Consider the following 14,116-nt stretch of genomic DNA (forward strand, 5'->3'; position numbering starts at 1 on the left):
AAGCTTTATTGTTAGATGCCTGCACATTTGGGATATATTTCTTCTTGAAAAATTGACATTTCTCTCATTACAAAATTTCCCTCTTTATTCCTTTATAGTCCTCTTGGAGTCCACTTTGTTAGTAATCTAGCCATTAAAGCTCTCTTATTATTTGTATTATAACTTGTTTTTAGTATTTAAAGTGCATTTCTTAAGGGCAATATATCGTTGGGCCTTTTAAAATTTTACTTATTCTGAGAATTGATGTTTTTTACTTGCAATAGTTAGACTATTTGTGTTTAATATAATTATATTGATGATGATGGTTAAGTCTACTATTTTGGCATTTTTCCCTATCTATCCCATCTGTTCTTTGTTCCCTTTTTTATCCTCTTTTCCTGCCTGTTTTTGTGTGTGTGTGTTTTTTTTAAGATTTTATTTATTTATTTGACAGAGAGACAGCCAGTGAGAGAGGGAACACAAGCAGGGGGAGTGGGAGAGGAAGAAGCAGGCTCCCAGTGGAGCAGGGAGGCCGATGCGGGGCTCCATCCCAGGACTCTGGGATCATGACCTGAGCCGAAGGCAGACGCATAACGACTGAGCCAGCCAGGCGCCCCTGTTTTTGTGTTTTTAAAAAAATTTTAAAGGTTTCATTTGTTTGAGAGAGAGAGAGAGAGAGCACGCTGGCAGGTGCGCGGGCACATGAGCGCACAAGCCTGGGGGAGAGGCAGAGGGAGAAGTGGACTCCCTGCTGAGCAGGGAGCCTGCCTTGAGGCTGATCCCTGGACGCTGGGATTATGACCTGAGCTGAAGGCAGATGCTTAATGACTGAGCCACCCAGTTGCCCCATCCTGCCTGTTTGGGATTATTTGAGTGTTTTCTTATGATTCAATTTTATGTTCAGTGTTAGCATCTTAAATAAATTCTGTTTTACTTTTTAGGGACTGGTCAAGGGCTTATAATATGCACCTTTAAGTTATCACAGTCTACAAGTATTAAATTTCATTTATGTAAAAAACCTTAGAACAGTATACCTCCATTTTCTCTTCCTGGCTTTTGTGCTGCTGTTGTCATATATTTTTCCTCTATATCTGTATACAATCTGTGATGCGTTATTTTTGCTGTAAAGAGTTAATTTGTTTTAAAGAAATTAAAAAATGAGAAAACAGCTGTATTATATTTAAATATTAACTGTCTTTGGTGCTCATTATTCTTCTGTATAGATCCAGATCTCCATCTGATGTTTTCCTTGTACCTGAAGAACTTTTTTAAAAGCATTCGTTCTAGAACGTTGTATTTATTACAGTGGAATTGCACTGGTTTCTGTTCATCTAAAAAAAGTCTGTATTTTACCTTCACTTTTGAAGGATACTTGTGCTTGATCTGAAATTCTAGAAAGAGACATTTTTCCCCCTTTCAGCATGTTCTCTTGTTTCCTGGTTTGCATATTTTCTGTTGAGAAGTCTGTTGTAAATATTGTCTTTGTTTTCCCTTATGTAACGTGGTCTTTTTTTTCCTGTTGACAGCTTTTAAGATTTTTGTTTATCACTGATGATCAGAAGTTTAATTTAGATTTTTGTTTGTGCTGTTTTGGGCTCACGGAGCTCTTTGGGGCTGAGATATATTGTTCTCTTGAAATTTGGAGACAATTTGGCTATTTTTCAAAAAAAATTTTTTTTTATCTTCCCTTCTACCTTTGCATTCTGGGACCCTAATTACATGCATGTTAGAGTGCTTGATAGTGTTCTGCTTTTGGATTTATTCTTTCAATTTAAAAAAAATTCTCTGCTCTTCAGCTTGTATAATTATATTGTATGTTGTCAGGTCTCCTAACTTTTTTTTTTTTTTTTTTTGACTGTGCCTAATTTACTGTTAAACCTATTCAGTGAATTTTTTAATTTCATATTTTGTGTCTGGAAATTTTTATGCTTTTATATTTTTCATTTTTTATTAAGTTTGTGTTTTCTTTTAAATTCTTGACCATACTTACAATAGCTGTCTTAAAGTGATTTTTAATTCCATCATCACTTTCATTTCTGGGTTTGTTTCTTTTCACTAATTTTTCCCTGACCGTGAGTCTCCTTTTGCCAAATCTTTGAATGTCTGGTATCCTTTTATTGGATGCTGCATATTGTGATTATTAAGTTGTTGAAAGTCTGGATTTTATTTCTTTCCTGTAAAGAGTTGAATTTTGTTTTGGCTGGCAGTTAAGTTACAAGTAGATGAAATGATGATTGTGGTGATGATCATTATGTTTGAGACTCGATTATTTGGGTGGGTTGGACCAGTCTTTATGTTAGCGTAGGTAGGCCTAGTTTCTTACTTTTGAAGCATGGCCCTTTCTGGTCTCCATTTAATGCCCATGATGTTTAACAGTGTGTTTTCACCCTGACTGTTCAGAATTAGACTGTCTTCCAGCTTTGTGTGAGCTGTTAAGAGTGATAGCTCTCTAGTAGTTCTTTGCCTGGCCTCATGGAATTTTGCCCTTTGAATGTGTAGCTTCGTGTATGTAGGAACATTTTCACAAGAACCCCTATCAGATCTCTGGAGCTGTTTTTCTGTAGAGCTTTCTGGAGATCTGTTCTCATAAATTCCAGCTGCCTCAGCCTTTCGCAGAGCCTACTTCATTTGTTTTCATTCACTAAAAGATCCTAGCTCTGTGCTACCTTTGTTCAATGTTTGAATAGTTTGATATTTTTTTTGTCTTGTTTATGGTAAAAGGACAGTTATGGTGCTATATGTCATCTATGTCAGGATAATTTTTTTTTTAAGGCTTAGAGAGTTGTTACTTCAGGCTTGTGGGTTATATAATCTCAGTTGCAACAACTCAGCTCTGTAGTTGTAGTCTGGAAGGAACAATAGACAATATGTAAATGAATGGGCAAAGTTGTGTATGGATAAAACTTTATTTATAAAAACAATTGGCCAACCCATGGGGTATAGTTTGTTAGCCCCTTGAACTAGTTGACTGAGCTACAAATGATATTAGAGGCACAGAATCTTACGATTGGAAGGAAAGAATCTTTGAGATTCATATCTCAAGTTTGAAAGGCATCTTATAAATTCATATTATCCAACCAATCCTTTGATGTTTGAAGCCACATCCAGTATTAACAGCTTCTCCTTAACCTCATATCTATGCTTCTCAGGGATATCAGCCAGGGATTCTTTCTTGAGAAAGCTCTCACTGTTGTTATTTTAATCATCAGTTCTCTGCTATCACTTGGGTCTGTGCTGAGCAAATCTAATTCATCTTCCACATATGAGTCTTTCATGTAAATTGAAGACTTTATAGATTTCTTCAGAATGTTGACTCCATATTAAATTCATTCAGCTTAATTCAACTGTGCCTTTATTCATTCATTTTTTGCTGCCATGTTTATTTGCTTGAAAGGATTGAACATGAGGCCATATAACCTCTAGCCATAGGACATGTTTAGATTTTCTCTGCAACCTAGTCCTTCATCTGTTAATTTGTTCCAGTTTATCTAGATTTCTCTCAAAGTATGGAGCTGGGAGCTGAAAGCAATATTGACTAGTGACTTGCTATGTAAGGTCTGTTGTGTAGGATCTAGATACTGTGTTTTTATTAATGTAGCTTTGGATGGCAGTAGCTTTTTTAGCAGCTATTTCACATTGTTTAATTATATTAAACTTACTGTCAAATTCAGTCTTTGGGCCTTTTTCACTCATACGTCTGCAAAACCAGCTCCCTCTTTTTTATCTTTATGTTTTTGAGTTAATATTGGTAAACCGAGGGCTGAAAAGGAAATTACAATTCAGGAAAAAAGTTACTGTGAATCAGCAAAAATATACATATGTTAGAAAGCATCTTGATATACAGCTTTGTTGTATGGAGAGTTATATTGTACTTCTCACAATATGGAAGTAATATGTTAGATGGGAGTCACATGGGAGGCCCAGTGTACTATTGCCTTCAGCCCCTCTGCAGAGGGAATGAATCCCTGGCAAGCTGCTTAGCTATGGGTAGGAAGAATTGAGCAGACCTAGATGGGAGGGAGCATGTAGCTGGAAGTGTATCTCTGCTTAATTGAAGTTTTTTGTTTTTTGCTTTTGTTTTTTGTTTTTTGTTTTTTTTTTTGTTTTGTTTTGTTTTAGAGAGGGAGAGGGGGAGGGGCAGAAGGAGAGGAAGAGGGGCGCCTGGGTGGCTCAGTCGGTTAAATGTCTGCCTTCCGCCAGGTCATGATCCCAGGGTACTGAGATTGAGCCCTACCTCGGGCTCCCTGCTCAGTGGGGAGCCTGCTTCTCCCTCTCTCTCTCCCCTCCCCCTGCTCGTGCTCTCTCTCTGTCAGATAAGTAAATAAAATCTTAAAAAAAAAAAAAGGGAGAGGGAGAGAGAGAATCTTAAGCAGGCTCCATGCCCAGCATGGAGCTTGATGTGGGGGCCCAGCCTCACAACCCTAAGATCATGACCGGATCTGAAATCAAGAGTCAGATGCTCAACTGACTGAGTCACCTTGGTGCTCCTTAATTGAAGTTTTAATAGTCTAACAATGGAGAAAAGAAACAGGTGACAACACAATACTTTAACATATGGTAAATAACCTTTTGACTTTTGCACAATAACTTCGGGATACTGAATTATTCTTAAGATTAGAAATTTGGTAGACTTAGTCTTTAAAATGGTATAAGTGAATTCTCAGTAACTTTTTGATGCATTAAATAAATTTTGTTACTACATTTTGATTAGTTTTCTTCTTTTTTAAAAATTAGAGTTGTATTCTTACGTAGTTAAAGAATCAAACGGTTCTACAAGGTTTATATGAATAATACTCATCTGCTCCTGGGTCCTATTTTACCTTTTCTAGAGGCAAACATTTTCATCCCCTTTTGTTGATCTGGATTCTTACTTAAATGTTTCTGAATACTAAGCTTGTAGTACTTTTAAGGTTTTCAAATTCTGGATCTTTCACTATGGAAGATGAGGATTTAGCTCATTGATTCTCCCTCCTACAAATACTTTTCCCATCCATCCATTTTACCAAAGTAGTTATATGGTTATTTTGGGTAGCTTATTATTCAGTGTCAACATTCGTTTGATTATGTTAACGCATGGCTGAGCCATCTAGTATACTCTGATTGCTTTTCCTTTTCTGCGTAATTTGAAGATAGTAATTGCCTTTTTTCTTTCTTTGACTGTTTACTTTTCTGTGTATTTTTAGTTAACTCTTCCTCATACTTTTCGCCCATTGCCTGAGTCCCCTTTTAAGACTTCCAGATGTATTCTATTAGTTCCATCTTCTTGAGAGATGACCTGTTGTAGTTTGGATTGGTTGCCCTGTACATTGATGCACAGTTGACAACCTGTATCCATCTGATCATTCCCTCTTATTTTAGGAATTCATTTTGCTCTGTCCCATGTTGGATCCATTTCCTGAATCTCATGGCTTATTTGTTTTATTCCCTCTTTTTAGAGATGTGGTACATTTCAAATAGCTTCCTGAGAAAGGGTGTTGAATTTTTGTTTCTTGTTTGTTTTTTTAAGGCCTTGCATCTTTTAAAATCTGTTTATTCTACTTCTACACTTGATATTTTAGATTGGCATAGATATGTAGTTTGGAAGTACTTTTCCTTTAGAATTTTGGAGTTATTGCATCATTGCCTTCTTGCTTCTGGTATTGCTGTTGTGAAGTCAGAAATCTTTCTGATTCCTGATTCTTTGTGATCTCTCTTTACAATATGGAAAGCAGCTTTGAGGACCTTCTCTTTGTCTGCAGTGTGTTGAAAGCTTACATGCTTTCCTTGAGTCTCTTTAACTCTGTTGTTCTGGGTATTCAGAGAGCCCTTTCACTCTGGAAATTCACATTCTGTTTTTTGGGGAAATTTTCACGAATTATTTTATCAGTCATTTCCTCTTTTTCATTTTCTGTATTTTCTCTTTCTGAAAGCTCTTGTATTTGGTTTTGAACTTCCTGGGCTGCTCCTCTAATTTTATCTCTCCTACCCTCCCTATTTTTAATTTTTGTATATTTGCTTTACTTTCTGGGAGAAAGTAAATTTCTAAACTTTATCTCCCAGCCCTTCTATTGGGTTTTATCATTTCTGGCATCATTATTTAAAAATTTCCAAGATCTCTCTTTAGTTTTTTGTTCTTTTCTGAAATAGTGTACTGTTCTTTTTTAATGTTTGCAAGGTTTTATCTGTTTCAGAACATTAATGATGGATTAAAATTTTTTTTTTCTTCTGCCATTAGTCTGTTTCCTCCAAGTTACTTTGCTTTTTGTTTCTATTTCAATTTGTTTTTGTCTCTATCATTCCTTCGTGTTTTTCCTCGACTATTTAGTAGTTCCTGGTTTTCTGTTCATGTTTAGAAATGGTGGACTGAAAAACATCTTGGAAGTTGAGTATGTGAGTGACATTTGTTTACTGTGCACTTCACTGATCTGGGTGGGCTCTTTATAAGGGGAACCTCTGATGTCAATATTTTGATGTCTTTTCTCTTGAGCCGGTCAGATTTCCCAAAGAAGACTTTTCCAGATGCCTGTCTCTGGGGGATGAAAGACTGGTTGCCAGCCTTCTGGGTGCTTAGAGGGAGATGATGGGAGAGGGTGGTTTTTGACTTTCATTCTGTACATGTTCACCTAATGCACTGTTTTCATTCTGGTTCCCTGCCTTCAGGTGTGCCTGTCTCCCCCAGTCCAGATAGCCTTTGTTGTTACTGGCCCCAGAGAACACCCTTCCAATTGTTTGATGGGATAAAAGGGCAGTGGGGAGGGTGCCTGCGTTCTGAGTGCCTTCTAAGCAGGCTTTCAGCCAGTTTTCCTTATTTTACCTCCTCTCTGCCTTTTAACCCTCTTTCCAAAGATACCTGTATTTTTAATTCCTGAGGCTGAGGGGATTCTCTGTAAATTGTGTTTTATCTACCCTTTCTCCATAGCTAGGATTCAGTTTTTTAGGTGTTATAAATTTCTTTATCTCTTGAGCATCTGTTTCTTAGCTTTCAAAATCTTGATGCTCTCATCTCCTCTCCTACCTACCATTGTGATTTTATGATTTAAGGGAAAAACAAAACAAAACAAACAAATTCTTTACTGATGTTTTAGAGGGATTTAAGAGAGAGCAAAAGCAGATGTGTGTGTTTACCCTGGTGTCTTTACCTGGAGCTGATTAGTTATGTTTTAACAGAAGTTTTCTATTATCCCTGACTTTTTTCCTTTCTGTGACTCAAGTTGAGGGATGATTTAATATGTTTGCTGTATTTTCCTGGTCTACTAGAGTAGTAACCCTATCACTGGAGGTTGTGAGGTGAGGCAGATTTGGAATTTCCTAGTGCACTCCTGTTAGTCCGAGTTGATCACAGCTGCCTTTTCTACATACCATCCTAGAATCTTGCTCAGGATTGATATTAAGGTAATTGTTCTGTAGTTTGAGAAGTCTTTCTTTTACCTGTTTCTTGAAAATTCAAATCTTCTGGCAGCTCTCCTATTCCTACTGATCATTCTAAGGCATATAATTAAGGGTTCAGTCTCATTTACAAGTTGCCTTTGTGAGAGGGATGTAATTAGCCTGGGCCAGGAGACTTGAACTCATTTATAGTATCTGGGTCAACCAGATCACTTTACAGGTCAGGAAGCTAGGGTCTCTGAGATGGAATAGATTTCCAAATATCATATAGGTAAGTTGTTGAAAAACTAGGACTTGAACCGAGATTTTTTGATCTCCAGCCAGTGTTCTTTCCATGATACTACACCCCGAGTTCATTCATATCAAGGCCCGTTACTTTTCCTCTGTTTGGTAACCACTGAATGTAGTTTTAACTCTAAGGAGCCACACTGCAGGTATATACTGTTGGTCATGTGGGTTCTGATTGCAATGGGTCAGTTCAAATAAATGACTTCCACTGGGAGAATTTATCAGCTCATTTCCTATGTATTGTGCCTAAAGAATAGCACATTAAGAATCAATATAAATTTTCTTTAAATACATTCCTGCTGTTAGAAAGTGTATTTATCCTGATTCTGTTACAATCTATTTAATTCCATCCATTCTGTGCTGACTGTAGTGGCCTTCTGTTTAGGCCAGGGGAGTCTCTACTGGTAAAGTTCAATTTTTTGAGGACGGTGACAACCTGTACAACACATGCCAGCCATTGATGAGAAAATTTCCCTCTAGGCTTTCTTGCTATTATTAGAATTGTTGTTTTCTTGTTTTGTCATACATATTCTCTAAAATTGTCTTGTGTAGATACAGTCTTATAGTGGTAACATGTAAAAGAAGGCATATAATTATCTGAGTGAAATAAAAAAGTCTCTTCTATTCGTGGGATGGTGTGTGGGCACTCTTGTACTAGTTTTCTTAATACCTCAGGAAGACTAAAGAAAGATTCATGAACTTTCTTAAATTAGAAAGTATGGCCATGAGCTCTTGCCATTGCTAAATTGAGTTGATGACAGTTTCTTTGTACTATTTTATAATCCTCTAGGGCTAATTTTTACCATTAGCCTTATGAAGCAGCATGGTAGAGTGGGAAAGAATTTATGCTTTAAATTCACTTATGCTTTAAATCCACTTATATTTGGGATCTGCCATTTGCTGCCTGTGTAGTTATAGCAAAATTATTTAATCTTTCTGAGTCCTAATTTCTTTATCTGTTTGTGAAGATTAGGAATTACATGTGAAGATCCTAGTATATTGTTTAATGTTTGAAATTACATATGAAGACCCTGCTGTGTGCCTGTTATTAATAAGTGGGTGATGAATATGTGGTGATGGTTGTGGTTGTTGTTGTATATATGTGCATGCGGGTTTTGTTCCTTGTATATTTTGATTTCATCCTTTTGATTCTATATTTTAAAAGCCATGTAATTTTAAATTTAAAATATAATTATGGATTGTTTGTCTTTGGCAGTGAAAAATACTGCATTTCGGGATAACTTGCATCTAGAAATATTTTAAAGGGTTGCTTCACAATTTTGAAATCATTAGATAAAGAATTTTGGGTCTTGGAGATCTATACTTTTGTCAAAAATTGGTCCGTAGAAGTTTGTGTGGAATTGCTTTTTAACTATAAACATCATCATGGTATATGAGGACATGTATTAGTCTAAGTGAATGTACATCCGTGATAGGGGTTTTTTTTTTGGACAGTATTTCGGTATCACTAAGTTGTCTTTGGTCATATCAAACAATAATTCCACGTTTAAAGCTAAGTCTTTGAACACTCACTTTATGCTTAGTTATCTCTGTTAGGCTTAAATGGTGTTTCATTGTTAGATTTTCCAGTGAAGACTGGTATAATGATATTTAATTTTAGCTTTAAGGTAAAGGAACTAAATTGTTTTAAAATAATTGGACATTTTCCAGTTTTTCCGGCTGAATTAGTTATAAAGTGATTAAGTTTGTGGGCTTGTTGTTATGTCACTTGCGTCTGTATTCTATCGCTTGCTAGAACAACTCCATAAAGAATATAGAGCAGGTGGCTGCGGCTTCCCTTTATCACTGAGACCAGAGAAGCACTGATAGGAAGTTATTACAAGTGCTGGGATTAGGAAACCATTCTTCTGAATCAAAGCCAAATATTTTGTTTGCTAAACCGTGCGGGATGTTACAGGTGAAAGTATTCTAGTGAGCAAATTGCTGTTCATAGATTTCTTGGGGACTGACTCATCTGATGTTTAAATCTCTGATAGATCTTAATTTTCTAATCTTTTACATATGGTTAATGTAAGTATTAGTGATTTATATTTATTGGTATCTTTTATCTCTCCTCCCTCCAGCCCCTGGATCCATAGGCACAGAACACTAGCTTAGATGATCATAAGAAAAGTTAGTCTTTTACTTAACTTTTCTGATTTCAACTGCCCCCTTTTTAGTCTTTTTATTTAGTTTGCTTCTTTGACAGTTATTTAAAAATTGAAGTTAGGCTTTCTGTTTAAAACACACACACATACATATACATTGCTTTTATTTGAAGAAATAAAGGAACTTGTATGAGAGAAAAATGCAAAAAGGATATGAACGAAGAGAAATCGTACTATCATTATTAGTAATGATAGCAGTATCATTTTTATTTTTTGCCATATGCCAGGCATCATCTTATTTTATGTACATACTTATTTGATCAACTCTGTAAATACTGTTATTCTGATTTTTGTGGTGAGGTGACGGAGAGACAAAGGTTGGGTAACTTGCTAAGTACTTGCTACTTCCAGCTAGTAAGTATAGAGTTGGTATTCAAACCTGGAGGCTGGCCCAGGTTATACTTCTGATGAAATAGATGATAATAGTTTCCTCTAAGCCGAGGAAGGACTGCATATTATTAGTACGGGGACATACCATCCTGTTAAGTTGACAGGTATTTAAGAAGATATGCAGTGTGGGAGGAGGTTATTCGTATTGGTGGGACTGTTAATTGAAAAGCTGTATGGTGGCACTCATCCATGAGTCTTCACATTCATATTCTTTGGTAACTGTGCATCAAGCAACGTCTCCTAAGAAAATAATCAGGAAAGTAACAATGTTCAAGGGTGTTCACCAGGTATTATTGTTAACAGTGAAAAAAGTGGAAGATTGTTTAGTTGTTGTGGGATAAATTATGTTTTCTCCAATAAATGTTAATAAATATTAACATTTAATAATTAAATAATTAAACATTTAAATATTAAACATTAAAAACTGTTTTGAAGGATAATTAATATACAGAAATATTTATAATAAATCAAAAAGCGTGATATAAGACCATGTAATATGGGTTCCAAGTTAAAAACTGTATATGTACAGGAGCGCCTGTGTGGCACAGCGGTTAAGCGTCTGCCTTCGGCTCAGGGCATGATCCCGGCGTTCTGGGATCGAGCCCCACATCAGGCTCCTCCGCTATGAGCCTGCTTCTTCCTCTCCCACTCCCCCTGCTTGTGTTCCCTCTCTCGCTGGCTGTCTCTATCTCTGTTGAATAAATAAATTAAAAAATCTTTAAAAAAAAACAACTGTATATGTACAGAAAAATCAGAAGAACATACATTAAGACACTAATAATTATTTTTGATGTGATTTTGGAAAATATTCCTGGTGTGATTACTTTTAATTTATATCATTTAATTTTGAACTTACCGCATTTTCTATGTAGGACTTTAATACTCAGAGAAAACAAAGTGGCGTAAACAGGAAAGCATAAATGATACCAACACTAGCTTTTCATTAGAGATTAGATTTGCATATCTCATAATCTGAAGGGATAAGTTACTAAATGCCAGACAGTTTTAGTTTGGATATTATTATTTTTGGAACCATTTTTTTTGAAGTAAGCATTTGTTTAGGATTGAAGAAAATTGATATTTTTTTTTCTTGAATGTGTTCATTATAGTGATTGTATCAGCACTTTAAATTTGTTTCAGTTATGTTAGAAGATATGGTTATTTTTCTACCCTGTGGTACTTGTCTTTTGAAAAACAACTATTGACAGAAATTGACTTGGTGGGGGTGGGGCGGGGAACATGAGTAAGGATCCAATGTAAGGGACACATGGACTGTTTTTGTACAGAATTATGTTACGAATCCATTTTATTGTCAGTTTTGAATACATAGTTATAGTTTATAGCTACTTAAATAAGGAATTCAACTTTTGTTTGTGTTGAAACATCTTTGAATTTTAGTTCTTTAGACCTCTAAGATTTATGAAATTTTAAAATACAAATATAGGCAATAAAGATCCAGGTTCTGCTCTCAGTTGATTTAGTGTTGGTGTTTTAAAATGTGTTCAGAAAACAGAAGACAAAAGCAGATTAGGGAATTGTTCTAGAAGCAAAGCTTCTTTTTGTGTTACATGCTAAAGAACATGCATAAGTTGCTGATAACTTTGCGTCAGTTTCCTTAATAGCTTGCTTTGGTGTTAGTAATGAAGCACTATGGTGTTGTGGGCTCACTGCTTTCCTGGTTAAAGAGTATTCAAACTGTAGCTTCTGCATGGGAAGAAATTGAGGAAATCCTTTGAAAGAAATTATTTCACATTTACAGACTTATTTTTTAAACTCTTAGCTGATTTCAAAATATAATTTATGAATCAAATACGGAATAACAGAAAATAGTTTTATATGTAAGGACTTTATAGTAAGTTTTTGGTAAAAATTGTTCAACTGGAAATAATTGTCATCTGTTGTAATTTGGTATGTAGAAATCTTGCTAGGAAGAAATGAATTTTTTTCTCCCTTTAAAAATCAAGGAGGATTGACAAACATTATTCAGTGAGAGAAATCTTAGGTGAAATAATGTAAATAGTTATTTTAGCAAATTTACTTGTCCGTATGGAAGCTTGTTTTTAGTGTTCTGTGAGTAAGAAGAAATATCAAAATCATTGTAATTTTTTTGTTTTTTTCCAGGCTGAACTCACGGGAATCAAATGGCGTAGGTACAATTTTGGAGGGCATGGGGACTGTGGACCCATAATTTCAGCCCCAGCCCAAGATGATCCAATCCTGTTAAGTTTTATCCGTTGTCTGCAAGCCAACTTGCTGTGTGTATGGCGTCGTGATGTCAAACCAGATTGCAAAGAGTTATGGATATTCTGGTGGGGAGACGAACCCAACCTAGTGGGTGTAATACATCATGAACTGCAGGGTAAGCTTTTTGTTTTTTCTTAAAAACTGTTAGCATCATATATATATATTTTTAATAGTAGTACATTTCAAAAACAATTTATTAAGACTTGCTGAGAAAAATCCAAGTATTTAATGGGTGTGTCTCTCAAAAGGAACATCTTCACTTTTACCCCTCTTTTTTCCACTCCCATTTTTTTTTCCTCCAAAATCTCTTGTTCTTTCCCAGTCATGCTAGGAAACAGCACCTGTGAACTACTGTTACTAAAGGGTATATTGTGTCTCCTAGGTGTTTTGGGGGTAGAAATGAAACAAGATGCACTGTTTTAAAACGATAGTGAATTGAGTAATTAGCAAGTCAGTGAAATGAACAGAATTGTGTTTTCTTGGATTGTGGCTGTTTTGGTTCATTACCAGCTGAACTCTGGTGGAAAATTATAAAGTGATGATAGAAAGTTAGTACAAGCCTTATTGGACAAAATTATGAGAGGACATTGGATAGTATTTTGAAGAAAGATTAAAGAATCTGGTCTCATTTTGATATGCAAGTTTTCCTTTGTTTTGTTCCTGCTTTTTATATAATAAGGTGATTCCAGGAAATACTTGGTCCAGTGTTGCCTAATTTTTAACTTCAGATTACATCTCATATCTGGAAACTTTGAATTAATGAAAGAGTTTCATTATTCTAAGTTACTTTTTGTATTTACCACAGATTTATAACCAGAGGAAATTTTATTAATATTCTTTGAATGTCTGCTCAAAATTTTTTACTTCTTTACCTAAATGTTTCCATCTAGTATGTTAAAGAATTTTTCTAAATCAAGATTAATTACAGTCCTTACTTAGGGTAGTGTGTTAACTCTTTTTGACCTAAGTCTCCTAGAGCCAACTTTTATTATGTCCAAACTACTCTATATTTTGTTAGTTCATGGTTGAAAAAATTCAGATATCATTTGATATGTTAGTTGATATATTTAGTATTTTTTTTTTTAAAGGAAGGAGTAAAACTAACTTTATATTTGAGGGCCTATTCTAAGGTGTCTGAATTTGCCCAAAGGATTTCCTGCCAACTTTTGCTTGATACCTTCCTAGCTTTTCTTTGCAGCCATTTTTTTTTTTTTTTTTTTTTTTAATTTGTGATATCCCTTGCCACAACAGCCAGAGGGCAGTAAACCGCAGTGGACTAATTGAGCTGTTTACCTTATGGTCCATTTGTCTATTCAACACAAACCTTTCTTCCCCTAGTTTGTAGAGTATTTGGTTTATAAACATAAAAACTTGTCTGGGTAAGATTGCTTACTTAGCTGGTTAATCAGCAGAATCTCAGAACTTATATACATATCAAAGCTTATTTCATGTAGTTAGCAGGCAACTCAGGTAAAATAAGTTTAACCACATCTGGATTCCATTTATCAGGATTTTTAAAATAAGGTACACCTAGAAGATAATTATAACATTTATGTTTGTCCATTTAAGTATCAAAACATATATTTTTGTTCTAAAATTTTTTACACATGTAGTAGAGGAATATAGCATTTTTGTTTGTTCATCCATTATTCCTCATGATTATTTCTGATTCTTAATCTCCT

The 14,116-nt window shown here is 35.3% G+C and overlaps 1 protein-coding gene across 2 annotated transcripts in view; it reads left to right on the forward strand.

Annotated features, from left to right (window-relative positions):
- The window catches only part of MED13L (mediator complex subunit 13L), a 294,657-nt gene that overhangs the window by 22,688 nt on the left and 257,853 nt on the right, over positions 1-14,116 (forward strand). For both annotated transcript variants that reach the window (XM_040619888.1, XM_040619889.1), the window contains exon 2: positions 12,312-12,549. In XM_040619888.1, coding sequence (XP_040475822.1) covers positions 12,312-12,549 — 238 coding nt within the window. The remainder of the gene's footprint in view (positions 1-12,311; positions 12,550-14,116) is intronic.

This window comes from Ursus maritimus, unplaced genomic scaffold, assembly GCF_017311325.1.
Source record: "Ursus maritimus isolate PB19 unplaced genomic scaffold, ASM1731132v1 scaffold_33, whole genome shotgun sequence".
Classification (NCBI taxonomy): Eukaryota; Metazoa; Chordata; class Mammalia; order Carnivora; family Ursidae; genus Ursus; species Ursus maritimus.